The following is a 27,989-nucleotide window of genomic DNA, read 5'->3' on the forward strand; positions in this document are numbered from 1 at the left end:
AAAAGTATTGGCGCAAAATCATGCCAGTCTAGATGCAGCCTTGGAGACAAACTGCACCTCTGCGAGCTGCTGTAGCAGGCAGGCGGGCGGGCGGGGAGGGGGGTGGGGGGGGGCATCAAAAGGAAGCAGCCCCAGAGAGAACTTTTCAACAGCTCCATTTTGGTGTCTTTATATGCCCCGCCCTGCCAACTTCCAGCAGCTTCCGCCCCGCCCCTGTCAGCCTTCCGGCCCCGCCCCCCAACACTCTCCCCATCCCGCGGCTCCGAGCCCCCCGCCATCAATTCCCTGCGCGCGCGCCGTGTTCCAACCGCCCTATCGCCTCGCAACGGTCCGCCGCTCGCGCAGCGTGTGGTGCGTCATTTCCGAGCCCTGCTACGCTAGCGCTGGAGGGGGAGGGGCGGAGAGGGCAGAACAAAGTGCTGGGTCGGAGCCCCAGGTGAGTGAGACTCCGGGGCTGGGGGAGGGAGCGGGGAAAAGTGGAGCGGCCTGCGGGAGGATCCGGGGGTGGTTGCAGCGTTTGCAGCCTGCAGCGGGAGGTGTCGGAATTGCCCTGTTGGTGCCGCTGGCCTCTCACTTTCTGGGGGTGTTTCCCCGTTGCTCTCAGTGTCGCACGCGGCCTGACATCCAGGGGGACCCCCCCTCCCCGACTGTCCCCTTGTGCTCTGCTCCCCCGCTGCTCACGTGCCCCTTTAACGCCCCTCAGATGCGGGGCCCCCCCGCCCCCCTCCCCGTTGTGTTTGCTGCAGCCATTTGTCCTTCTCGGGAGGGGGGGTGGGGGGGAATGGCTGCCCTGAGTCCGTCCCCAAAACATGCCTGGCGCTGGGCTGGGATGGCAGGGCGGCCCTTCTCTGCCGGGGCGGGGGAGGGAGGAGCCAGTGTCCCCCAGGCTACGCAGCATGCCAGGGCCCTGGTTACCCCATCCCTGCCCTCTGGCTGCAGACACAGTTCATAGGAACATAGAGACCTCAGGAGGTCATCAAATCCAGCCCCCTGCTCTAGGCAGGGCCAATCCAACTAAATCAACCCAGCCAGGGCTTTGTCAAGCCGGGACTTAAATACCTCTAGGGACGGAGATTCCACCACTTCCCTAGGTAACCCATTCCAGTGCTTCACCACCCTCCTAGTGAAATAGTTTTTCCTACTATCCAACCTAGACCTCCCCCACTGCCACTTGAGACCATTGCTCCTTGTTCTGCCATCTGTCACTACTATGAACAGCCTCCCTCCATCCTCTTTGGAACCTCCCTTCAGGAAGTTGAAGGCTGCTATCAAATCCCCCCTCAATTGCCCTCAGCCACCTGCCCATCCCTCACTGCTGCCCCTTTCCCTATTTGCAAGGGCCTTCTAGCTCCCTCGCCCTCTGAAACTGGTCCCCTAAGGGCACTGTGCTGCCTGTATGGTCGGGGGTGGGTGAGCAGGAACCATCCATTTTTGGTCAAGCATTGAACACACTCATAAAATCCATTCAGATATTCCTCCTCTTTCTGTTAGTTATTTCACATCCATATGTACACTCCTCAGTTCTTGGTGTTCATGTCTCATGTTATCAAATACAAAGTTGGTGACATATTTTTCTCTGCAAATCTCACAGATTAATATAAAATACCTGCAACATTTGCCTCATTTTCTATCTTATCTATTGCTATTTGAATATGGCATGAGATTTTTTTTCCTTGTTTCTCTGATAAAATAATACTAAGAAAAATCTCTGATTTATGCCTAATATGCCCAGACACTTGTACAGGCAGTCCCCGGGTTACGTACAAGATAGGGACTGTAGGTTTGTTCTTAAGTTGAATTTGTATGTAAGTCGGAACTGGTACATATTGTAGGGGAAACTCTAGCCAAACATTTTTTTTAGTTTTGGATAGCATAGGGAAAGGTTAACTCCCCTCTAATGTTTGTTTTGCTGTCTGTTCCCCTGTTCAGAAGATTTCACATCTATTTCTGTCCCTGTGACAAACTCAGGACTAAAGGAGTAACTCATCAAATACCAAACAGCTCTGCACCATGCTTTGAGCTAATAGCTTTATTTCCACACACCACCCAGGGTTCTAGGAGGAGGGTCGTTTTTTTGCTAACACAATGAGGCCAGCACTTTGTTTGTTTTGGTGGAGTCTTTGTTTGCCCAGGGAGCCCAGCATGTATAGGGGGTGGAGGAGCGGAGAGGCTGCTTTTGTCTGCTGTTCTGCAGCCTGTTGCTCAGGGGAGGGGGGCAGCCTGTTGCTGGCTTGCGTGCAGGCTGCGAGGCCGCGGGGGGGGGCAGCGGGCGTGGGGAGGCACTTTTCCTCTGCCCGGCAGCTCTGTGGGACCCCAGTCGGAGCTGGCCCGAGGAGGAGGAGGTGGATCCTAGGACCCAGGTGAGCGAGCCCCGGGGACGCTGCTGCGCTCCGAGCCCGGCATGTATAGAGGGGAGCAGGGGCAGAGAGGCTGCTTTTGTCTGCTGTTCGGCAGCCTGTTGCTGGCAGGGGGGGAGGGGGGGCGTTCAGGCGGCGAGGCCGCGGGGGGGGGGCAGCGGGTGTGGGGAGGTACTTTTCCTCTGCCCGGCAGAGCTCTGCGGGACCCCAGTCGGAGCTGGCCCGAGGAGGAGGAGGTGGATCCTAGGACCCAGGTGAGCGAGCCCCGGGGACGCTGCTGCGCTCCGAGCCCGGCATGTATAGAGGGGAGCAGGGGCAGAGAGGCTGCTTTTGTCTGCTGTTCGGCAGCCTGTTGCTCAGGGGAGGGGGCAGCCTGTTGCTGGCAGGGGGGGAGGGGGGGCGTTCAGGCGGCGAGGCTGCGGGGGGGGGGGAGCGGGCGTGGGGAGGCACTTTTCCTCTGCCCGGCAGCTCTGCGGGACCCCAGTCGGAGCCGGCCCGAGGAGGATCCTAGGACCCAGGTGAGCGAGCCCCGGGAATGCTGCTGCGCATGTGCGGGAGTTGCCTCACCCCGTTCATATCTAGGGATCCAACGTAAGTCGGGGACTGCCTGTATTGCAGCATCCCTGGGCAGAATCACTTTCCTATGAACAAGATGAGGATCCGAGAGGAGAAGCCAATTGCTGGGTCCATATTCCCCTATGGGGATGGGGTAGCTATGGAATCAATGTCAGAGGAAATCCTCCATAGTGACACTTCTTGGTTTTTCTCTTTTCGAGGAAAAACTTTTTTTGTTTGTTTGTTTACAGGGATGTTCAAAATTGTGTTTGTGAGCTTAGCCTGACAGCAGGGGCTAGGTCTACACTATAATAAAGTGATCGAGTATTTTCCTAGCATGGCACAATATAGGATTTCTGTCTGCAGGGATAGAGTTTTGGGAAACCGTGATGGGAAATTAACTCATGCGTGTTCTGAAACCTCCACAGTTGTCCTTCTCACTCTTAAAAGCTGCAGAATGACATCCATGTTTTGCGCTGGTTTATCCCATTCTGCCATGGATCAGGGAAGAGAAATGGCTGCAGTGGAGCCAGTTCAGGTAAGGATCATTGGGGTCTGCTTATGGATTCCTGCAGGAGGGAGATGGACTTTAAATACACAGGATATGGGGAAGCTTTGGGTCTGGTTTGAGGTTGGAGCAGGGCAGGAAATACACAGGGTGGAATCAAGGGCTAGTTTAATTTGTGCATCATGGCTAATTTAATTTGTAGCTTAGATTCTAGGAACAGACCCATGAGATCAGGAAGTGGAAAATCCCCTAATTTGTGAAATAGGAAACAATCCACCCATATTAGGCTAGGAAATCTGGCGCATGGTGGCACAAAAGATTGACCCGCCTCCTACGCTCACCATGGCAGTGGGAGTCACAGCAAACTAGCACCCCACTCTGCCTTGCCCCACCATCTTTTCCCATCTCAGCCTGCTGAACTTTGCTTCCCCACAACAGATTCTGGTCAGAATCCCAGTGCTGCAGCCTAACTAACCAGCAGCTCCTGTGAGATATGAAGGAAGCACCCAACTAGGAAGGCTTAGGGGCAGAGCCATCCCATCTATAGGATGGTTTAGGGGTGGCTGCGCAAGACCCCACACTTTGGGGTTCTCGTGGTAGCCTCCTCAACCATCCTATAGAAATGTCCCAGGGAATTAAAGTGGGCCTGGCACAGGGCAGCAGCAGGAGTTGGTCCTCTTCCGTGCACACTGTGGTGGCGGAAACTGGAGCAACCTGACAGCCTGCTAGGCTCTGCCACACCCTTCCCTCTACCAGCCTATTGCGCCTCTCTTCTCTGTGGCAGCGGGAAGCAGAGTGACCCAGCTCCAAGGTTTTCAGCTTCCTGCTGTTGCAGTGAAGCAGAGCTCAGCAGGCTGGGAGAGGGCAGTGTGGCAGAGCATAGCTGACTGCCAGGTTGCTTTGTCTGCTGTTGCCATGGTAAGTGCAGGAGGGGGGCCAATCCCTGGTGCCACCCTGAGCCAGGCTCCCTGTAATTCCCTGGCACATGTTGCTTGGGGGAGGGGATGGAGCGTGGGGGGACGTGAGGAGTAGGGTGGTGCCTGTGGTGGGGAGTTGCCTGGAGTTCCCCTTTATATCCAACTCTTCATAATGAGGAGAGTGTTGGGCTTCCTCTCAGATGTTCTCCATGGACCCTGTTAGGAGCTCCATCTTGTATATAAGTGTCTTGCTAGTAGATGTGTGATTGGATTTGCTGAGAAAGACAAGGGGCTCTTCCTTTGTCCCCTCACCCTGGTATTTTCTGTATACTCTGAGCAGGATGGGGGTGGGACACTGACTGTGAGCCACTCAGAGCTTCCATTGATTGGCTCCTTTCCCCTGTGACTATTGGGGCTTGTGACTGTGGTAACAGGTACTGAGTTGTGGGCTCTTGCCCTTTCAGGGACTGGTGACCTTCGAGGAAGTGGCTGTGTATTTCACCAGGGCAGAGTGGGCTCTGCTGGATCCCTCACAGAAAGCCCTCTACAGAGCCGTCATGCTGGAGAACTATGAGAATGTGACCTCGCTGGGTAAGGAGTCCTGTTCCCTCAGTTCTTGGAAGGGGAGATTACCTAGTATGGTACACGTCACCCCCTACAAGCACCCTCAATTCTGTGCTGTTTCAGCACCATGCCAACATGCCAGTGACACAGAATAGCACTCTATCCTTTCCTGCTATAGTGAGCGATGGGGAGATAGAGCACAGGAGTATTTTAGTACAATGTCAAACATCTTGTGTTTGTTAAGGTAAGACTGGGGTTTAGGTATAGCATAATGAACAGAAGCGTCCCACCCCTGCCCCTCATTCAGATATGGAGCCTGCTCCACCCAAAACCAGCTTAGACTTGGAAAATAACACCACTTCTGAGGCATTGCTCTCCCTTGCCCCTCACTGAGCCCTGGAGACTACTAGCAGGTGAGGCACCAGGCAGCTGACAGTCCTCAGGGCAAGAATTGCTCCTTGTGCACCTCTGCTATCACAGCCTATGGCACTGAGTCCTGAAATGGGGCAACTAGGTCCCTCAAAGTTCACATGCACCTCTCTTTATAGCACAGTCACAGCTCTGCCAAGTTGCTCCAAATAATTCCTCTGCCATCCATTGACAGCTACAGTTGACCCAGTGCACAAAGCTAGGGGCCATGCAGATAAATGCTGGTATTCCCAGTAAAGATGTTAAGAGGCAGGTAATCCACTAATTGTGTAATCAATTAAATGTTTGACTACGCGATTAGTCAGTAAGGGAAGGCTTCCTCCGTTCCGGCTTGCACTGTGTCCAAGAGCTACCCCTGCTGCAGCTCTGCAGCTTAAATGTAATAAGACCCTACTGCGCAGGCAGCCCGGCTCTTACTACATTTAAAATGCAGAGGCGCAGCAGGGGTAGGCCCTGGACCCAGCGTGAGCCAGGATTGCTCAGTCCCAGCTCATGCTGGGTCCAGCAACTACTGTCTGTGGGGAGTCCTAGGCGGGAACTGGGATCCCCCCACGAATTGGGACTGCTGCTGCAAAGCAGCCCCTGTCCTCGGTAGGCATGTAAGGGACTAGTTGACAAGCAAATGCTTATCGGATAGTTGACTAGTGATTTGACTAGTCCAGGGGTGGCCAACCCATTCTGGATGAAGAGTCAAGATCTAGCTGGATCCAGCACGAAGAGCTGGGGCAAAAAGTTGTAGAGGAAACAAACAAAAAAAGGATTGGCCCTTTAAGAAGGCTTTTTGACGCTTTTTGGCCTCAGCAGGCTCCCGTCGGCGTTCACGGCCACCATATTGGATCCGTTTTGATCCGAACAGCTCCCTTACCCCAGTGAGCACAGGCGGTGTGGGGGTGGGTTTGTGAGCTGCACTGACGGGGGAAGAGCCGCATCTGGCTTGTGAGCGGTGGGTTGGCCATACCTGGACTAGTCACTTCCCCACCCCCTTACACTGTCTCTGTCAGAGAGAGGCAGCAAGGGGGGGGAGAAGGATCCCGTGATGGTTGGGAGAGCCAGCTTAAAAGCCGGTTCCCTCCCAGCACTCTCTCTGTGGGGAGAAAAGGGGGGAGGGAGCAGTGGGGAACTGGCAGTGCTTCTGCCTTTGAAATGTAGCAAGACTCTTGCTACATTTCAAAGGAGGACATGCCCATATTGACTAATTGAATAGTCGATGCAAATTATATCGACTCTTCAATTAGTTGATTAATCTAAATTTAACATCCTTAGTCTGTGGCCAGCCCCTGCCGCCACAAACAGAGGCTACTCTGGCAGTAGCCCCTGTCTGCGGGGGATCCAAGCCTAGGCTTATCTGGTAGTAGACTACTCGCTTACATCACTAATTCCCAGCTGTGCAACTCACACAATGGCATGTTCTTAACCCTTCCTCAGATCGATGATAGATTGGTAAAATTTTAAGGCCTTAAGGGGTCATTAGGTTTAATGTGATCTATGTCAGTCAATAGAATTTCATCCAGGTACTGCAGTACTGAGCTTAAAATCTTGTATTTAACTAAATCATCTTGAAAGAAAATTCTTCAGTTCCTGTGGCAGTTTAATCTTTGTCCCATCCTGTCAGAAATATTCCCAGTGGCTCTTTCCCACTACAGGGTTGTGGGTGGGAACAGAATTAAAGTTGCATTACAGGGGTGGCATATCCATTAACTTCATGTTCTGGTTTGCAGAGATTTAAGTTTAACTACCGCCCATGTGGTGAAAGGTATGAGACAGCCCCGAGCAACATGCCCGTATTTTTCTTCAAACACAGGATCTTGTTTGTGTTTTCCTTTAATTGCCTTTCTTGATGATTTTCATAACCTCTTCATTAATAATTGGCTCAGTATGCAAACTGGGATACCTCCCCCATCTGTCTTTTGCCTTATTCTTAGACTGTCAGCTCCGTGTGGCAGGGTCTCTTGTTCTGTGTGTCTAGAACATCCAGCACAATAGGATGATGATGAATGGCTGTGGCTATGAGCATTATGGTAATAAAAATAATAAATAACTGTGATTGGGATGGTCCAGGCAGTGGGAGAGGGGGTGTTGGAGAGCAGGGGAGTGTCCAGGTAGTGGTAGTTTTGCAGGGGGTGAGGGGCATAGGTTTGAGGTGAAGAGTTCCAGCGGGTAGGTACATCTGAGGGCAGGGAGAAGGAGATATTCCATAGAGTAGGGTCTGTAGGGAGTTGTGATGCAATGGAGGTCTGGAAAAAATGGCAAGGAGTTGGATCAGGATGTTAAGGAACTAGGAGGGTTGGTGGGAGTGAAGTTTTTGTCCAGGAAATGAAAGAATTAGCAGTGCTCCCATTGGGATGGAACAGGACTGCTTGGAAGTCAGATGCAAAAAATACTTGGGGCAGTGGGAAGGCAAGATGGAAAATTAGTTGGGCAGCAGGAAATTTGACAATTTGTGTCTCTGCAGAGTCTTAGCTTGCAGAACTGTACCCAGAGTGTCACAGCAAGAACACCCATTTTATACTCATGCAGTCCCATTTGAGTCTGTGGGTTTTGCAGTGTCATGCTGCAACCCCTCATATGTTAATCTTGGGGTTTTCCCACAATTATCCTTTGATGTTTATGGTCAGGCTTCATTTTCTCTTGTTTGTGGTCTCACCTTTGGGAGTGTCTGCCTGTCTCCAGAGCTTGGCTGTTCTGCTAATTTGTTCAGCTTCTGGCACTATGGATGTTCTCTGATCATCACCATGTTTCTCACATCTTCTTGACCACCTGGACATGTATGATAGCTTTCACACACATCCTCCGCTCACACCAAACAATCTACAGAGAATTTCCTGTTTAAACAATCAGTTTCAGACAGGATTACATACTTGCTAGAAGTCACAGTTTAGTTTGCAATGCAGACAAGAGGCACAACTTAGTTCTGTAATGCTAAAAAGAAGCAAGACCTTGCAAGAAACATTGTCTAATCATAAGAGTCAAGGTGATACCGAAATATACAGAACTTACAAGCAAGTCATTACATAGGACTTATTACTTATAGCAACACTAAAATACTACATTTTGGCAACATTCTCTCAGTTCCATCTCCCAGAAGGACTGACCCATCCTAGCACAGGCCTTGTCTACAATGGCATGTTTTGTCATCAAAAACTGCCTTTTGGCAACACAAACCTTTGAGCATCCACATTACAGTGTGATACCGTGACATAGTTGTTTTTGTTGATAAAACTTTCAGCCCAGAGAGGGACTTCTGCTGCTGCGCTGTCAACAAACCATGTGTGCTAGACTGAGTTTTGTCAATTTTATTGGTCTCCAGCGTATTTCCCACAATGCCATGTTTAGCCACTCTGGATGTTACCTTGAACTCGGCTGCCTTTCAGCTATGTAATTTTTACAAATAGAGATGCTCCCCTCCCACCTGCAAGCCCTGGGAAATTTAAATCAATTTCCTGTGGCACATTGTGTGTTGGTCCTCATTGCATCTTCTCTAGGAAACAAGGGTGGTGGCTACTGTTCGAAACACTCTCCTTCTTGAAGCAGTGCAGCACTTTTGGATCTAATCGGTGTGTGGGGTAAAGAATCAGTGCAATTGGAGCTGCGAGTGACCCGTAAGAACTGGGACATGAATGCTTGCATTTCTCAAGCCCCACATATAAAGGGGTATAAGCGAGACACCCTACAATACAGAGCCAAGATCAAGGAACTCCATCAGGTCTATCACAAGGAAAAGGAGACAAACATCTGGTTTGGTGCTGCACCCAAAACATGCTGATTTTTATAAAGAACTGGATGGAATCCTGGGTAGGGATCCCAAGACCAAACCCCGGGACACTGTGGATAGTTTTCAGAGAACAGAGCCAGAAATTCTTGTCCCGGCTACACGAAACAAATTGATGAAGAGACTGAAGAGGGCCAAGAGGTGAGGGTCAGTCTGGTGACATCCTGAGCACCCAGCAGCAAGGAATTTGTTCTCAAATTTGTGAGGATGCTCAGCAATTCATCATTGAAGAGACGCCACATGTTGAAGCAATGGAAGGGACACAGGGTACATTAGTGTGCAGGCATTGTGGGTTGGGGCTGAGCAAGTGGTGAACATGCAGGGCAGTACAGAGGTGGTGCCCTAGTGAGTAGTGGCTGTGCAAGCACCTTGGATTGGGGGCTGAGTGGGCGGTGGCCATGCAGGCCGGTAAACTGCTCTGTGCAGTTGGAGAGGAGAGAGTGGCCATATGGAATGACCAGAGGCTATATTTCTATGAGCTGGCCAGCCCTCCCTGTGTCTTGTTTATGGCCAAACACAGCACTGATACATGCATGAATAGTGTTGGAAACCAAAAATGTAGACACCACGTAGATTCAAGCATGAGGGTTTATTACACACAGCGCTGGTGGAGAGCCACTTGGGCTCAGTGAACACTGCCAAACAAATAATTACAATAGACTATTTTGGGAGCTGATGGGTGGAGGGAAACGATGAGGTGGGAGTTCTCGAGCCCCTGGATAGGTTCTAGCAGCAGGGCATTATGTGCACAGTAGGGGTACATCTAGACTACATGCCTCTGTCGCCAGAGGCATATAGATTAGGCTACCAGACATAGGAAAATGAAGCGGCGATTTAAATAATCGCCGCTTCATTTAAATTTACATGGCTGCCGTGCTGAGCCGACAAACAGCTGATCAGCTGCCGTAGTCTGGACGCGCGGGTGGCGACATCAAAGGTATTTGTCGACCACCTAGGTATACCTCAAATACCTTTGATGTTGCCACCTGCACGTCCAGACTATCGCGCTTAGCCGACAAACAGCTGATCAGCTGTTTGTTGGCTCAGCGCAGCAGCCATGTAAATTTAAATGAAGCGGTGATTATTTAAATGCCGCTTCATTTTCCTATGTCTGGTAGCCTAATCTACATGCCTCTGGTGACAGAGGCATGTAGTCTAGACGTACCCTAAGACAATAGCCTGAAAGATTACATCGTAGTTCCGCCCATGGCTCAGGTTAACACGGATGCTAAAACACAGATGTGTCCCTTCTCCCCAGGGATTGCCTTACAAAGCATAGCTATATTCTGGTTGGGATTCATAGGAGAGAAGACGGTGCTTTCCCGGCAGGTGCAGAGTATGGTTCATAGGTGTTTGTCTAGGGGTATAAAACAAAGATATACGGTAAGATACACAGCAAACAATTATTTAGAATACAGGCAGTCCCCGACTTACATCAATCCGACTTACGTCGGCTCTGTAGTTACAAACGGAGGTCCTCGCTGCTGTGCGGCGCGGCAACACTGACGTCACTTTGGCCAGCAGCGTGGCTACGCAAACAATGCTGCAGCATCCACGGCTAGTATAACTGCGTAGCAGTGAGGGCCTCCGTTCGTCATTACGATCGTAAGCATAGTTTTGTTGTCATGTAGCATTTTTTTCAGTCTGCAAACTCACACTGATGTGACTGAACATGCTGGGATATGAGAGAGCTGTGACAGTTTGTCTCTTGGCCGGGAGTCCTGATATTATGTAGGGTGCGAGAGGCTATTACATCCGCTTTGTCCATCTGTTCTAGCTTTTCCATCAGCTGCAGTTTAAGTGTCTCTGTAAACTTATAATCAAAGAAACTGCTAACAATTAGCAACTTAAATTAATAACAGTAAAATAATATGTCCATTCTACAAACACTTGGTAGTATTTGGTTCTGTTTTTTATAACTTAAATGCCAGTGAATTCATTTATTGTACCTATTCATGCTATGCAGCATTCTAGCTGACCATGCTCCCTTTTCAATGCTCCAATCCCTGGATGTGCCAACAGCAGTGAGAGTGTGAGGTATATAAGTCCCTCTGTCAGCTCTGTGTAGTCACTGCAAGAATACACTTTTGCTGAGTACAGGCAGTCCCCGAGTTACGCGGATCCGACTTATGTCGGATCCACAGTTACGAACGGGGCCGTTCCTCTCCCTGGTCTCCAGCAGACCAGGGAGAGGAAGAAAAGCGGCGGAACACGTGGGCAGCGGACAGGGATGTCCGCTGCCCACGCGCTCCGAGGCTTGGATCTGCTTCCCCCCCCCCCCTCCGTCCCTCTGGTCTGCAGACCAGGGGGACGGGAGGGTGGGGCAAAGCAGAGCCAAGCCGCGGAGCGCGCGATCAGCTGACAGCCCAGACGCGTCTGTGCTGTCAGCTGGCAGCGCGCTCCGGGGCTTGGCTCTGCTTTGCCCCCCCCCCACCCTGGTCTGCAGACCAGGGGAATGGGGGGGGCAAAGCAGAGCCAAGCCGCGGAGCGCGCGGTCAGCTGACAGCTGTCAGCTGGCCGCGTGTTCCGCCGCTTTGCTCCCCGTCCCCCTGGTCTGCAGACCAGGGGGACGGGGAGCAAAGCAAAGCAAAGCCACGGAGCCCGAGGGCAGCAGGACAGCCATGGCGCGTCGGGGCTGTCCCGCTGCCCCCGCGCTCCGTGGCTTTGCTCCGGACGCCTGTGGTACAGCAGCTGGGGCGCTGCCAGTTGGTCCCGTAGCGCCGCTCTGGGCACTACTGGACCAACCGGGCAGCACCCCAGCTTTTCTGCCCCAGGCGTCCTGATTCAGCCACTGCTGGTCAGATTCAGCAGCGGCTGAATCAGGACGCCTGGGGCAGAGCAGCTTGGGTGCTGCTGGGTTGGTCCAGTAGCGCCGAGGAGCGGCGGCGCTACTGGACCAACCCAGCAGCACCCCAGCTGCTCTGCCCCAGGCGTCCCCAAGTCAGCCTCTGCTGAAACTGACCAGTGGCTGACTACAGGAAGCCCCTGATCAGTTTCAGCAGCGGCTGACTTGGGGATGCCTGGGGTTCTTAAGTTGAATCTGTATGTAAGTCAGAACTGGCGTCCAGATTTAGCCACTGTTGAAACTGATCAGTTTCAGCAGCGGCTGAATCTGGATGCCAGTTCCGACTTACATACAGATTCAACTTAAGAACAAACCTACAGTCCCTATCTTGTACGTAACCCGGGGACTGCCTGTAATCCTCCTGGGGTGACCCCCCCTCCCCACCATCACTGGGTAGCCCGACTCCTCACTACGTTCCCCAAGCCTCCACAGGCACCATCTTAGGCGTGTAACTCCACTTCCTCTTCTATTGTGAAGGTCCTGCACCTGGCAATCCGCCCAGCTGGACTTCAAAACAAAGGTGCCTTGGGCCTGGCGTCCCGCTGAACAGAACCTGTGTACATACTGTACAGTGTTTTTTGCACCCTGCAACAATGCCTTCAAAACACAAATCTGATGCAAGTGCTGGTGATACAGCAAAGAAAAGAAAAACCATCACCATGGAAGATAAAGTAGAAATAATAAAGAGATCAGAGAGAGGTGAAACTCCATCATCCATTGGCAGAGCATGTGGTTACAGTCGGTCAACAATCGCAACAATTGTAAAACATAAAGGTAGAATAATGGAGCATGTGAAAGGCCATATCCCAATGAATGCTACAATTATTACCAAGCAACGCAGTGGTTTAATTATCGAGATGGAAAGGCTGCTGACAATTTGGATAGAAGACCAAAATCAGCGTAATATACCTATCCGTCTTTCTTTAGTGCGAGAAAAGGCTCGAAGCCTTTTCAATGATTTAAAAGCTACTCGCACAGCAAGTGAAGGTGATTGCAATGAAGAATTTGTTGCAAGCAAGAGTTGGTTCAATCGCTTTAAAAAAAGAACAAATTTGCATAATATTAAAGTTCAAGGTGAAGCAGCGAGTGCCGATGTCAGTGCTGCAAGTTCTTTTCCCAAGATATTGGAAGATATTATTGACGATGGAGGCTATTTGCCAGAACAAATCTTTAATGTAGGCGAAACTGGCTTGTTTTGGAAAAAAATGCCTGAGAGGACATACATTTCGAAAGAGGAAAAAAGTGCACCAGGACATAAGGCATCAAAGGACATGCTGACTTTATTACTTGGGGGTAATGCATCTGGGGATTTAAAGCTGAAACCTTTGCTAGTGCATCGCTCCCTAAATCCAAGGGCACTACGCAATGTCACTAAGGATTCTCTTCCTGTTATTTGGAGGACAAATTCAAAGGCTCGGGTTACATTTGCTATGTTTGAAGAATGGTTTTTGAACCATTTTGTCCTTGCTGTTGAACGTTATTGCTTGGGCAAAAACATTCCTTTCAAAATTCTCCTTCTCCTTGACAATGCCCCTGGACATCCAAACACTTTAGATGACATGCACCCCAATGTAAAGGTGGTATTTCTACCCCCCAACACCACATCACTAATTCAGCCAATGGCTCAGGGAGTCATAGCCTCCTTTAAGGCCTATTATTTAAGGAGGGCATTCTCACAAGCTGTCAGGGCTACCCAAAAGGATGAAATGACCTTAAGGGATTTCTGGAAAAGTTATAACATTTGTGATGCCATCAACAATATTGCTGATGCTTGGGATGAAGTAAAAGAGACAAATATGAGAGGAGTTTGGAACAAATTGTGCCCCCAATTCACAGAAGAATTTCTGGGGTTTACAGATGATGAAATCGCTGAAACCAGGCAAACTGTAGTTGCTATTGGTAATAAACTGCAGTTGGACATCACTGAAAATGATATCATAGAGTTACTCAACTCCAGTGGCAAAGAACTAACCAATGAAGACCTTATGGAACTAGAGCAGCAGATAGAATCTAGGGAAGAAAACCAGGACCTAGAAACTCTACAATTGAAAAAATTTTCTACAACAAAGTTAGCTGATGCTTTTCGTCTTATTGAAGCAGGAATGGCAAAGTTAGAGGAGCAAGATCCTGAAACAGAGAGGTTTGAAAAAGTTGACCGCACAGTTACTGAAGGTCTGAGATGCTACAGGGCTATTTATGATGAGAAAAAAAAAAGCTCTAAACAAACCTCCCTTGATGCCTACTTCAAGAAATTGACTCCAGCAGCAGAATCTGACTCTGACTCTCTAATACCAGTCCCATCCTCTCCAACAAGTCCATCATCCTCTACCAAGATTGTTTAAGGTTGTACTGTACAGTACTGTACAGTATTTGAAACGTTTAAGCATTTACATGCACAGTTAAAAATAAAGAATATGTTAAGACAAACATCTGTCCAAGTTGCATTTAAAGTAGAACTCCATGCAAATTTTTTTTTTTTTTTTAAGTTTTGGTTAGTTTGGTGTGGGGTTAGAGCCACTTGAGGTTTTACTGCTGTCTGTATCCTCATTAGAAAGATTTACAGGCAGTCCCCGACTTACGTGGATCCGACTTACGTCGGATCCCTAGATACGAACGGGGTGAGGCAACTCCCGCACATGCGCAGCAGCATTCCCGGGGCTCGCTCACCTGGGTCCTAGGATCCTCCTCGGGCCGGCTCCGACTGGGGTCCCGCAGAGCTGCCGGGCAGAAGAAAAGTGCCTCCCCACGCCCGCTGCCCCCCCCCCCCGCGGCCTCACCGCCTGCACACACACCCCCCCTGCCAGCAACAGGCTGCCCCCTCCCCTGAGCAACAGGCTGCCGAACAGCAGACAAAAGCAGCCTCTCTGCCCTTGCTCCCCTCTATACATGCCTGGCTCGGAGCGCAGCAGCGTCCCCGGGGCTCGCTCGCCTGGGTCCTAGGATCCACCTCCTCCTCCTCCTCGGGCCAGCTCCGACTGGGGTCCCACAGAACTGCCGGGCAGAGGAAAAGTGCCTCCCCACGCCCGCTGCCCCCCCCCCCCGCGGCCTCGCAGCCTGCATGCCCCTCCCTCCCCCCCTGCCAGCAACAGGCTGCCCCCTCCCCTGAGCAACAGGCTGCAGAACAGCAGACAAAAGCAGCCTCTCCGCCCCTCCTCCCCCTATACATGCTGGGCTCCCTGGGCAAACAAAGACTCCACCAAAACAAACAAAGTGCTGGCCTCATTGTGTTAGCAAAAAAAGGACCCTCCTCCTAGAACCCTGGGTGGTGTGTGGAAATAAAGCTATTAGCTCAAAGCATGGTGCAGAGCTGTTTGGTATTTGATGAGTTACTCCTTTAGTCCTGAGTTTGTCACAGGGACAGAAATAGATGTGAAATCTTCTAAACAGGGGAACAGACAGCAAAACAAACATTAGAGGGGAGTTAACCTTTCCCTATGCTATCCAAAACTAAAAAAAATGTTTGGCTAGAGTTTCCCCTACAATATGTACCAGTTCCGACTTACATACAAATTCAACTTAAGAACAAACCTACAGTCCCTATCTTGTACGTAACCCGGGGACTGCCTGTAATCTCATTTCCTGTCCTTGAGACAACAGGAAGTGAGGGGAAATCTACCCCAGGAAGGGAAATTCACTCCTGTAAGAGTTATCATGGGAAAAAGGTGTCTCCACTGAAGCTTTATTGCCAATCTTTCTTTCCAAGACAACCCAAAATATTCAGAATCCAATTGTCATGGACCGAAAGTGATCTGAATCTTCTGAACAGGGGAACAGACAGCAAAACAAACATTAGAGGGGAGTTAACCCTTCCCTATGCTATCCAAAACTAAAAAAAATGTTTGGCTAGAGTTTCCCCTACAATATGTACCAGTTCCGACTTACATACAAATTCAACTTAAGAACAAACCTACAGTCTCTATCTTGTACATAACCTGCCTGGTAGATTTACACATTTGAATCCTTAGAGGGAAGTGTCATTTTACAGCCTTTTCTGGATTCATGGTTGGCTTTGGGAATGCGGCTGTTGTCTCTCTGGATGGCAGACTATGAGGCCTTTTTCAGGGTTCTAACCTTGTATGTATATGTGATACTCATGATAAGGGTGCTTAGTTATGATTATCCACCTAGTGTTATACTGCTTTCATTTGGGATAAACAGACAGGGTGTTTTCTGTATCATCCTGCTTTTTTAGAGCTTCCTGTTATCTGTTTTGGCCTTGTGTCTGTTCTAACTGAGCAGCAGGCCTCTGAGGGAAAGCTTAGTCAGAGACCATAATTTATGGTCTTACCTATATATCAAAGAGCTACTGGCTATTTCTACAGTGGTTTAAAAACCTGTCCCTACAGATAGCAATAGAATCTTGCTGAGAAATGGTGTCTAAGGTTCGCCTGATGTACTTATTAATTTTGTCACGGAGATTGCATAGCAGGCCTGCCATTGCCCCACCCCACTTGTATGACACTTTCCCAAATCAGTTCTCCATGTGTGCTGCTGGAATCAAGGCAGCATCCTATTTGGCTGCATAAGGACTAGGGAGCCCTCCACTCACCTGCAAAAGCTCAGCTCATGATTGCTAGTTAATCTTCCACAGGTCTATATCAGCAAGAGTGACTGCAGCTGGCAGACAAGTGTAGGATTATCAAAAATAATGTCCTTGTATGACTGCTGCACAACCATGGTCTATACTTTCTTGGTGAGTCATAAGCAACCCTTTTCCCCAAAGTCACCATGATCACAGTGTCTGCAGAGATCTGTGTTAACTTCCCACTTTGTTGGATTAGCCTAGAGGCTTTCTTCAGGTGCATGAATGTTTGTTACATTTCACTATCTTTACCATGAAAATTACAGTCACTCTGTTAATGGTTACTTTTGCAGACTAGAACTTGAGAACTCAGCCATCTTGTACAACATCAGAGTGTATATGGCAACTGAGAAAAAACAAGCAAAAGACGGATGGTGATCTGGTGAAAGATTTGTTGGGTCACTCAACAAGTCAGTCACAGGAAAAAAGAGCACCAAAGAGAACAGAGATGAGCTACAGAAAGGGAGCAAAGAGATAGGGGCAAGGAGCAGAGAGAGTGAAAAGGAGATGGGAAGAGGGAGCAGAGACAAGCGATCACTGAGCGCATGCTACAGCTCAGGAAGAACCAAAATGACATCATGAGGAGTATAATTGTGATGAATAATAGAGACCATAACCAGAGGCTTCCTATGCAGTTCTGTCTTGCCAGTAACCATGCACCTACTCTCGCCCTCCCTCATATCATCATTCATGACTGCAAAGCTGCAATTCTGTATTGAGCAACACTTTTTCTACACCCATACACTTATCACAATCCAGTAATGGTTTTTTTCTCTTACACTCCACTTCCTGTGAAAGTACTGGTGACAGCTAGACATTAACACAGCTGTGAAGTTTGCAAAGACAAATATGTATGTTGCCATGAGTTCTTATTTTGTGCTAAACAACCCACACCAACCACTCTGGCCTGAACCATTTGGTACCATGGGAATGCCTTGCTTAGACATGGGAAAGCAATTTCCCCTACCCCAGAAATCTCAGGCCCTGTCATGGTTACTCAGAACCTCCCTGATATTGATGGCCAACCTATGTGCTCCTGTGACAACTCAAGTATCTGGCTGTTTAAAGTGTGTGCCCAAGAGTCATGCCTCAGCGCTCCATCTACAGGGAAACACTTCACCCTTAATGTCTCAGAAATGATGTAAGCAATAGTATGAAGCCGCCGCCTTGGGGATATAATTATGGTAACCATATTTTCCAAACCAAAAATGGGGACACATCATATAAAGGCCCTACCATCAATCAAATGTCAACCACACCCTTGGCCCCATTAGCTATGCCCCTGAGCCCTTAGGCCCAGCCTGCCACAGGAAGTCCCACCACTGGGGTTGTACTTCCAGAGGCAAGATGGACACATGACTGGAAGTAAAGGGTGTCATGTGACCCTTGAAGAACTCCCACTGTATTCTACCAATAGGGATGAATTTGGGCCCCATAGACCCACCCCAAGAGCAGATTTGACCAATCAGGGAGTTCTGGGATAGGGTGATCAGTCTGGAAGTGGGTCATGTGACCCTAAGAACTCCACCTCCTGCTAATCAGGATGGATTCAGGTCCCATAGGACCACCTCGAGTGGATTTGACCATGGGGACACGTGATCTATAAAAGGATGTTTTTTTAATTTGTGAATTTATGTATATGAAAAGTCTTACAAAAGTATAAAAATGTTAAACCACATTCAGTTATATATTTAGCAAATCATCTTAATTGAAAAGAATATAATTACATGAAAAAATATAAAATTCAGGAAAAAATAAATATGTATCAGTTAATACAATACAGGCAGTCCCCGGGTTACGTACAAGATAGGGACTGTAGGTTTGTTCTTAAGTTGAATTTGTATGTAAGTCGGAACTGGTACATATTGTAGGGGAAACTCTAGCCAAACATTTTTTTTAGTTTTGGATAGCATAGGGAAAGGTTAACTCCCCTCTAATGTTTGTTTTGCTGTCTGTTCCCCTGTTCAGAAGATTTCACATCTATTTCTGTCCCTGTGACAAACTCAGGACTAAAGGAGTAACTCATCAAATACCAAACAGCTCTGCACCATGCTTTGAGCTAATAGCTTTATTTCCACACACCACCCAGGGTTCTAGAAGGAGGTTCGTTTTTTTGCTAACACAATGAGGCCAGCACTTTGTTTGTTTTGGTGGAGTCTTTGTTTGCCCAGGGAGCCCAGCATGTATAGGGGGAGGAGGGGCGGAGAGGCTGCTTTTGTCTGCTGTTTGGCAGCCTGTTGCTCAGGGGAGGGGGGCAGCCTGTTGCTGGCAGGGGGGAGGGGAGGGGCGTGCAGGCTGCGAGGCCGCGGGGGGGGGGGGGCAGCGGGCGTGGGGAGGCACTTTTCCCCTGCCCAGCAGCTCTGTGGGACCCCAGTCGGAGCTGGCCCGAGGAGGAGGAGGTGGATTCTAGGACCCAGGTGAGCGAGCCCCAGGGACTCTGCTGGGCTGGGAGCCCGGCATGTATAGAGGGGAGGAGGGGCAGAGAGGCTGCTTTTGTCTGCTGTTCGGCAGCCTGTTGCTCAGGGGAGGGGGCAGCGTGCAGGCTGCGAGGCCGCGGGGGAGGGGGGGGGCAGCGGGCGTGGGGAGGCACTTTTCCTCTGCCTGGCAGCTCTGTGGGACCCCAGTCGGAGCCGGCCCGAGGAGGAGGAGGATCCTAGGACCCAGGTGAGTGAGCCCCGGGAATGCTGCTGCGCATGTGCGGGAGTTGCCTCACCCCGTTTGTATCTAGGGATCCGACGTAAGTCGGATCCACGTAAGTCGGGGACTGCCTGTATTTACATTGTCATTGTCAATTTTGTCATGCGGAGCTCTGGCCAGGCAAACTCCCAGGCTGAGGCCTTGCTCTCAAGGCCTGAGGGGGGCACTGGGGTTGCAGGGAGATCAACAGGGTGAAGAATGCAGCAGGTTCATAGCCCTTGCCAATGATGAGTGGCTATTTCAGACTGCAATTTACCACTGAGGCAGGGACTAACTGACTGGCAGAGGGTCACTGAGGCAAGGTGGGTATGGAAATTTGGGGTTCCCTAAGAGGGGAGGACCTCAAAGTAATAGGAAAGAGCACTATGGGCAGGAAGGGACACGAGGTCAGAACCAGTGCAGGAGACAGGTAACTCAGGGTGAGACACTGGCCAGCAGAAGGTGCTCCAAAGCTTGAAAAGCTAATTCCCAGGGAGACCAGCAAGAGGTCCTGCACCACAGAGGCACAGCCTGTCAGAAATAAGCAAATGCATTTTGTCATCATGGATGGTGGCTGGTGGTCCACAGAAAGGCTTGCATTGAGCAGGGTGGTCCCTGGGTCAAAAGGTTTGAGAACCATTGACTTAGGTAAACACTGGGGTAAAGCAGTTTGGTTGTGACACCACCTGCTGTTGTGTTGGGTGATACAGCCAGTCTCTCCAGGCTCTGACATCTCCAATAAAGCAATGTGAAAAAGGCCAACCCAAGCGGATTGCTAGGGGGCACTGCAGTTCCCACAGCTGCCAGCCTATACCCCATGGGCAGGGCTTGACAAATAATGCAATCTACTCGCCCGTGGTGAGTAGATTGCAACCCGGAAGAGCCGGGTTCAGGCGATCTGCACGTGCACAGAATGATCTGTGTATGCGCAGATCGCCGGACAATGCGGCTGGCAAGCGGGACTCGCTGCGGTTCAGCGAGCCCTGCCCATGGGTGGCAACCCATCACGCTCCATCAGACACATAGAAACAGATTTTCTCCCTTAACTAATTCTGGGGTTTATCATTTCCCTCTGGGATCTCAGCACAATATTCTCTATTGCTTGGGTTACCACATTGACAGCCTTAGCCAGATGGAAAACATCATTCACAACAAGCATTTCAGTGGGGCTATCTTTTATCATTCCCACAGATCACTTTCCAAATTGTTTTTAATCACAGAAACCTGTGCAACAGAATCTTTCCATCACACGGATTCCTGCCCATTGATTTTGACTCTTAATTAAGGATGTAAGCGACTAATCAACTATCTGATAAGCATAAGCTGAATAGTGACTCAACTAGTTGCTCCCCCCCTTGCTCCCTCTATCAGAGGCAGCAAGGTGGGGGAGCAGGAGCCAGTACTAGGGAGAGCTGGCTTAAAAGCCTGTTCCACCCCAGCACCATTTCCACACGGGGCAGGAGAAGCAGAGTTGTAGCAGAAGACTGGGCACAAGCTGGGAATCAGCTGATTCCCAGCTTGCACCTGGTCCCAGATGCTGCACCTCTGCTTTTTAAATGTAGTAAGAGCTGTTAGGCTCTTCGTACATTAAAAAGCAGAAGTGCAGTTGGTAGATGGGATGTGAGCTGGGAATCAGCTGTCCCCGCTTGCACCCGGTCCCTCCCGCTGCACTTCAGCCTTTTAAAAGTATTAAGGCTCTTAATACATTTAAAAGGCAGAGCCACAATGCAGTTTCCCACCTTATCAACTAATTGACTACTCAATGGAAATGCCATCAACTAGTTAATAAGTTGATTAAATGCAATTTAACATCCCTAATCTTAATATGCACTATATTTGGCTGTGTAGAACCGGTTCTCCCAAAATTTGTCAGGTAAACTTCAGATGCTTTGGTACTAATAATAGCTACATTAACATGGATTGGTTGGGGCTTTTTTTTTCTTCAATTAAAAGCACTTATTTTTCATGTGCTCAGTGAAATTATACTGATAACACCTTTTTGGGCTTTCTTTCTTCCTAGAAAGTTTGTGATGGAAATTATGAGGACAGGAATGACTTGAGGGAGGGAACTGTGTGGACTCGTAACTACCATCATTTCCCACAGTCTCTCTCATATGCAAGGTACAGCTGTTCCCAGCTATGTATTCCTCCGTTGAAAGGAGATGTCAGTGACTCTTTGAGCCGTCTATAATTTTTCTTATCCTCAGCAGTTTTGTGGGTAGTTCAGTCCCTCATATACAGTGTGTTCTGGACCTGTGAGGACGTCGGGACCTGGCCCTGGGATTTCACTGGTTTCCTAAGGATTTGGTTTGAGTTAATAGAATTTTTTATGATAAAGTCGTATAGATTTACCTGGTATCCTTTGTTTTCTTTCATCTGAGCAGGGCTTCCCGTTTCCAAACCTAATGTGGTCTCCCCGCTGGAACAAGATGAAGAGCCATGGGTCCCAGATCTCCAGGGTTCAGATGAAAGAGAGATCCTGAAAAGTCCCTGCATAGGTAATGAATTATTAAACCTACTCAGAATTGTAGGGAAAGACTTAAAGGAAGTATCTGGGATACCCTGTGAAGAACTTGTAAGCTTTTTGGTTTTAGATTTACCCTCAGCAAATGTTCTATCTAGGGCTGTCAATTAATGGGCATTAACACAGGGCAGAATTAACACATTAAAAAATTAATGCATATTAATCACAGAGGTTGGCAAACCAGCATGAGGTGCTCCGGAGACCAGCTCTGGTAAGGCGCAGTAATGCAAACCGCCCCCAGAGGGCGCACAGAAAAAAGAAGCCACGAGAAAGGGAAAAAAAACTGAAGCTGTCCCAACTCCAGTGGAGAAGTAAACAAGAAGTAAAGACCCTGACACCCATCCCTTTCCCCTCCCAGGTGACCATATTTTTTAAAATAAAACAGCTGGGGGCGGGGGCTTACCCAAGCCACCCCTTCCGCTCCGGCAGAGCTCACTCAAGCCACCTTTTCTTTGCCTCTGGGACTGGGACTGATCCTCCCCCCACATCTGATTCTGGGGCTGAGTCCCCCCTCCCGAACTCTGCATTGCCCATGGTGGGGTCTACCCCTCCAGCCTACGGGCTGACCCCTCCCCGAGCTTGGGGGAGACTTCCACCCCGAGTCCTGTGCCACCTGCATTTGGGGGCTGACCCCTTCCCCTCCCCAGACTCTGCACTGTCCACAGCAGAGTCTACCCCCCCTGCAGAAACTAGAAAACCCAAACCACCAAAAAAAATCAATCTTCTGCTGGTGGCATCTGATTCAGATGACGAAAATGAACATGCTTCAATCCACACTGTTTCGGGTCGTTATCGAGGAGAACCCATGATCAGCATGGATGCATGTCCTCTGGAATAGTGGTTGAAGCATGAAGGGGCATATGAATCTTTAGCGCATCAGGCACATAAATATCTTGCTATGCTGTACCATGTGAAAGCTTGTTTTCACTAGCAGGTGATATATTGTAAATGAGAAGCACACAGTATTATCTCCCACAAATGTAAACAAGCTTGTTTGTCTTAGTGATTGGCTGAAAAATAAGTAGGACTGAGTGGACTTGTATGGTCTAAAGTTTTACATTGTTTTATTGTTAAGTGAAGTTATTCTTGTTTACATAATTCTACATTTGTAAGTTCAGCTTTCATGATACAGTTTGCACTACAATACTTCAGTGAGGTGAACTGAAGTTTTTTTTACAGTGTAAATGTTTTGTAATAAAAATAAATATAAAGAGAGCACTAAACACTTTGTATTCTGTGTTGTAATTGAAATCAATATATTAAAAGATGTAGAAAACATCCAAAATATTTAAATAGATAGTATTCTTATTATTTTTTACAGTGTTATTAATCACAATTAATTTTAAAATTGTGATTATTTTTTTTAATCGCTTGACAGCCCTAGTTATATCCTTAAGTCAGATGTGGCTCATGGCTTCCCACAGATCCTCTCTGACACTTCGTAGTAGCTTCCTCCCTTCACACTTAGGGCAGGTCTACACTACACCAGAAATTCAACTTAAGATATACAACACCAACTACAAGACTTGTGTAGCTGGAGTTAACATACCTTAAACCAAATTTCTGGGGTAGCCCAACTGTGGGAGGTCAACAGAAAGGACTCTCCCGTTTACTTCCCTTACTTCTCACAACTCCAAAGAGTTCTAGGATTAACAGGGGTGGCCTCAGTATTGAATTTAGACCAATTAAATTGAACCCTAGAAGAGCAATGTCTGGAGCATTGACTTCTTGGAAGTATAGACAAGGCCTGAGAATATGGATGGGATATGCAGGCAAAATTGATCACCTTACTCTTCTCTTTGGGGGAAGAATATGGGTGAATTCAGCTCCTTGTTTTTATTTGACATCTATCCAGCACTTACTTTGGTTTGATCTTCCCCTTTTCATCCGTGTTTGAGGTTTTTTTTCTGTATTACAGCAGGTGATGCAATGGTGAGTGTCAACGTGGAGCAGAATTCGCAGCAGACAGATGGTGATCAAGTGGAACAATGTGGATTATTATCACAAAGATCCAACGTGAATATATCCAGGAGTCATGAACAGGGAAAAGCCTGTGAGAGTCAGCAAAAATCAGAGGGAGAGCAGAAAAACCAGGTAGGAGAAAAAATGAGTAAATCAGTTTACTGTCATGGCTCTCGGAAGGACCTCATGGACTCCACAACCCAACAGAAAATTCTCTGGGGAAAGAGAAAAAATACATGCACTGAGAGTGGAAAAGGTTTCATTCACAGCTCAACCTTTATTAGGCATCAGAGAATTGACACAACTGAGAAACCCTATGAGTGTGGTGAGTATGAGAAAAACTTAACTGAAAGCTCATCCCTGATCTATCATCAGAGAATCCATATGGGGGAGAGAACCTATGAATGTTGTGAGTGTGGAAAACGCTTCACGCACAACTCAACCCTTATTAGGCATCAGAGAATCCACACAGGTGAGAAACTCTCTGAATGCTGTGAGTGTGGAAAAAAGTTCACTGATTGCTCAGCCCTTATTACGCATCAGAGAATCCACACAGGAGAGAGACCCTATGAATGCTGTGAGTGTGGAAAACGCTTCACTCACAGCTCAGCCCTTAATACTCATCAAAGAATCCACACAGGAGAGAGACCTTATGAATGTTGTGAGTGTGGAAAACGCTTCACTCACAGCTCAACCCTTACTACTCACCAGAGAATCCATACAGGAGAGAGACCCTATGAATGCTGTGAGTGTGGAAAACGTTTCACTTACAGTTCAGCACTTATTAGGCATCAGAGAATCCACACAGGTGAGAAACTTTATGAATGCTGTGAGTGTGGGGAAAAGTTCACGCACAGCACAGCACTTACTACACATCAGAGAATCCACACAGAAGAGCAATCCTATGAATGCTGTGAATGTGGGGAAAAATTCACTGAGTGCTCAGACCTTATTACCCATCAGAGAGTCCACATAGGAGAGAGACCCTATGAATGCTGTGAGTGTGGAAAACGCTTCACTCACAGCTCAACCCTTACTACTCATCAAAGAATCCACATGGGAGAGAGACCATATGAATCCTGCGAGTGTGGAAAACGCTTCACTCACAGCTCAGCCCTTATTAGGCATCAGAAAGTCCACACACATAAGAAACTCTATGAATGCTGTGAGTGTGGGAAAAAGTTCTCTCACAGCTCAGCCCTTACTACTCATCAGAGAATTCACACAGGAGAGAGACCCTATGAATGCTGTGAGTGTGGAAAACGCTTCACTCAAAGTTCAACCCTTACTACTCATCAGAGAATCCACACTGGAGAAAGACCCTATGAATGCTGTGAGTGTGGGAAACGCTTTATTCACAGCTCAGCCCTTATTAGGCATCAGAGAACCCATATGGGTGAGGAACCCTATGAATGCTGTGAGTGTGGGAAAAAGTTCAATGAACGCTCAGACCTTACTACTCATCAGAGAGTTCACATGGGAGAGAGACCTTATGAATGCTATGAGTGTGGGAAAAAGTACACTAAGTGCTCAGCCCTTACTACTCATCAGAGAGTCCACATGGGAGAGACGCCCTATGAATGCTGTGAGTGTGGGAAAAAGTTCACTAAGTGCTCATCCCTTACTGCTCATCAGAGAATCCACACGGGAGAGAAACCCTATGAATGCTGTGAGTGTGGAAAACGCTTCACTTACAGCTCAGCTCTTACTGCTCATCAGAGAATTCACACAGGAGAGAGACCCTATGAATGCTGTGAGTGTGGAAAACGCTTCACTCATAGCTCAACACTTACTATTCATCAGAGAATTCACACAGGAGAGAAACCCTATGTATGCTGTGAGTGTGGAAAAAGCTTCACTAACAGCTCAACCCTTATTAGGCATCAGAGAATCCACACAGGTGAGGCAACCCCATTAATGCTGTGAGTGTGGGAAAGAGTTCACTCAGCACTAATACCTCAATACTCATTAGGGAATCCACACAAGGGAGAGATCCTATGAATGCCATAAAGGTGGAAAAACTTTCACTCAGACGTCAGCCGTTACATATTAGAGAATTTACAAGGGAGCTCAGCACAATAAACACCTTTAGAGCTATGAAAACGTATTTTCTTTTGCTAATTCTTCTGTAGTAATCTTTACAACTGTTTGAACTATTTGAACCATGATCCCTCAACTTGTCCAAGTAATTTGGTCATTTTTGCCTTTTGCAGTTTGCCCTGTTTTGGGGTAGACCTTCTTATCTTTTCCATCCACTCTGTTGTCCCATGAGTAATGGGAGTAGATTCCTCCCTCTAGGAAATTGGGAGCATCACATTTATATTGTTCTTCCTATTGCAGTGTTGATAGTCAACAATCGTGGAATCATAAAATACTAGAACTGGAAGGCACCTTGAGAGATCATTAGGTCCAGTCCCCTGCCCCCCATGGCAGGACCATGCACCGTCCGATCATTTCTAAGAGATGTCAATCCAATCTGCTCTTAAATATCTTCACTGATGGAGATTCCACAACCTCCCTAGGCAATTTATTCCAATGTTTAACACCCTGACAGTTAGGAAGTTTTTTCTAATGTACAACCTAATCCTCCCTTGCTGCAATTTAAGCTGATTGCTTCTTCTCCTTGATGATATTGACCTCTGATGATAGGACAATAATTTTTCTCCCTCCTCCTTGTAACACCCTTTCAGATATTTGAACTGTTATCATGTTCCCTCTTAGTCTTCTCTTTTCCAAACTAAATAAGCCCCATTCCTTCAGTCTTCCCTCATAGCTCATGTTTTTTAAACCTTTAATAATTTTTGTTGCTCTTCTCTGGACCTTCTCCAATTTCTCCACATCTTTCTTGAAATGTGGTGCCCAGAACTGGACAAAATACTCCAACTGAGGCCTAATCAGTGTAGAGTAGAGCAAAACAATGACTTTTCATGTCTTGCTCCCAACATTCCTGTTAATGCATCCCAGAATCATGTTTGCTTTTTTTGGGAGGGGGGGGGGCAAGTGTCCTACTGCTGACTCATATTTAGCTTGTGGTCCACTATGACCCCTAGATCCCTTTCTGCAGTACTCTTTCCTAGACAGTCACTTTCCATTCTGTGTGTGAGAAACTGATTGTTCTTTCCTAAGTGGACTACTTTGCATTTGTCCTTATGAAACTTCATCCTATTTACCTCAGACTATTTCTCTAGTTTGTCCAGATAATTGTGAATTATGAACCTATCCTCAAAAGCAGTTGCAAGCCCTCACAACTTGCTATCATCTGCAAACATAATAAACGTTCTCTCTGTGCCCTCATCTAAATCGTTGATAAAGATATTGAATAGAACCAGTCCCAAATGGTTATCCAGCCAGTTATGCACCCATCTTACAGTAGCCCCATATCGGTTGTATTTCCCTAGTTTATTGATAAGAAGGTCATGCAAAACCATATCAAATTCTTTACTAAAGTCTAGGTATACCATGTCCACCACTTCTTCAGTAGCCACAAGATTTGTTATCATATCAAAGAAAGCTATCAGATTGGTTTGACATAGGACTTGTAAAGGAGTAGTCGACTAATTGACTACCCAGTTAGTAGGTGGTCGAGGCAACTACTTGCTTCTCCCCTTGCTGCCTCTGTGTCAGAGGCAGCAAGGGGGGGGGCAGGAGGTAATGCTGGGGGAAGCTTGCTTAAAAGCCAGTTCCCTCCAGCCCCATCTCTGCGAGATGGGGGAGCACAGAGCTGCAGCAGGGTTAGCTCCCAGAGCTGGTGTGAACTGGGAATGCTTATGAAGGGGCCAGACTGGCACAGCAGTGGGAGGAGGGAAAATGAAGGCTTAGGCTGGCATGGCAGGGGAGGGAGAAGGGACCCAGTCTGGCGGGGGATGGGGAAGAAGAAGGGACCCAGGCTGGCGGTGGGGAGGGGAGGAGGGAGAAAGGGCCCGGGCTGATGGGGCCACAGCTCAGCTCTACCCCGTGGCCGGGGAGGAGAATCAGGGTTGCCTACTACCTGTGAGAGGGGCGTTGGTGAGCTCAGCAAGCAGGGGGCACAGCCCCCTAGTTATATTTAAATTAAGAGGAGCTGAGGCAGGAAAAGTCTTTTCCCTCTCCATGACAAAGGATGAGGATTGGCTAACTCAGAGATTCCCTCCCACATCACTCCCAAAGTGTTACCTTCTATCTGAGCCATGCAGTGTTTATTTTCACATTCTGTCCCTCAATCTCTGAGGATATGTCTACACTGCCACCCTAGTTCGAACTAGCGTGGCTAATGTAGTCATTTGAACTTGCAAATAAAGCCCGGGATTTAAATATCCCGGGCT

General features: G+C 48.3%; 1 protein-coding gene and 1 long non-coding RNA gene across 2 annotated transcripts; one reads left to right on the plus strand and one right to left on the minus strand.

Annotated features, from left to right (window-relative positions):
* Positions 1-305: 305 nt before the first annotated feature.
* LOC102444365 (uncharacterized) lies at positions 306-27,989 on the plus strand. The gene is given in 6 exon segments (XM_089772472.1): positions 306-436; positions 3,363-3,450; positions 4,802-4,928; positions 21,587-21,700; positions 23,645-25,591; positions 25,594-27,989. Coding segments are annotated over 5 exon segments (2,496 nt in total). The 5' UTR covers positions 306-436; positions 3,363-3,369; the 3' UTR covers positions 25,821-27,989.
* LOC142819507 (uncharacterized) lies at positions 10,235-23,721 on the minus strand. Its single transcript, XR_012897438.2, has 3 exons — positions 23,589-23,721; positions 21,555-21,692; positions 10,235-10,456 (listed from the first exon to the last, which is right to left on the minus strand). It is a non-coding gene; the product is annotated as an uncharacterized LOC142819507 (long non-coding RNA).

This window comes from Pelodiscus sinensis, chromosome 22 (assembly GCF_052426305.1).
Source record: "Pelodiscus sinensis isolate ZL-2025 chromosome 22, ASM5242630v1, whole genome shotgun sequence".
Classification (NCBI taxonomy): domain Eukaryota; kingdom Metazoa; phylum Chordata; order Testudines; family Trionychidae; genus Pelodiscus; species Pelodiscus sinensis.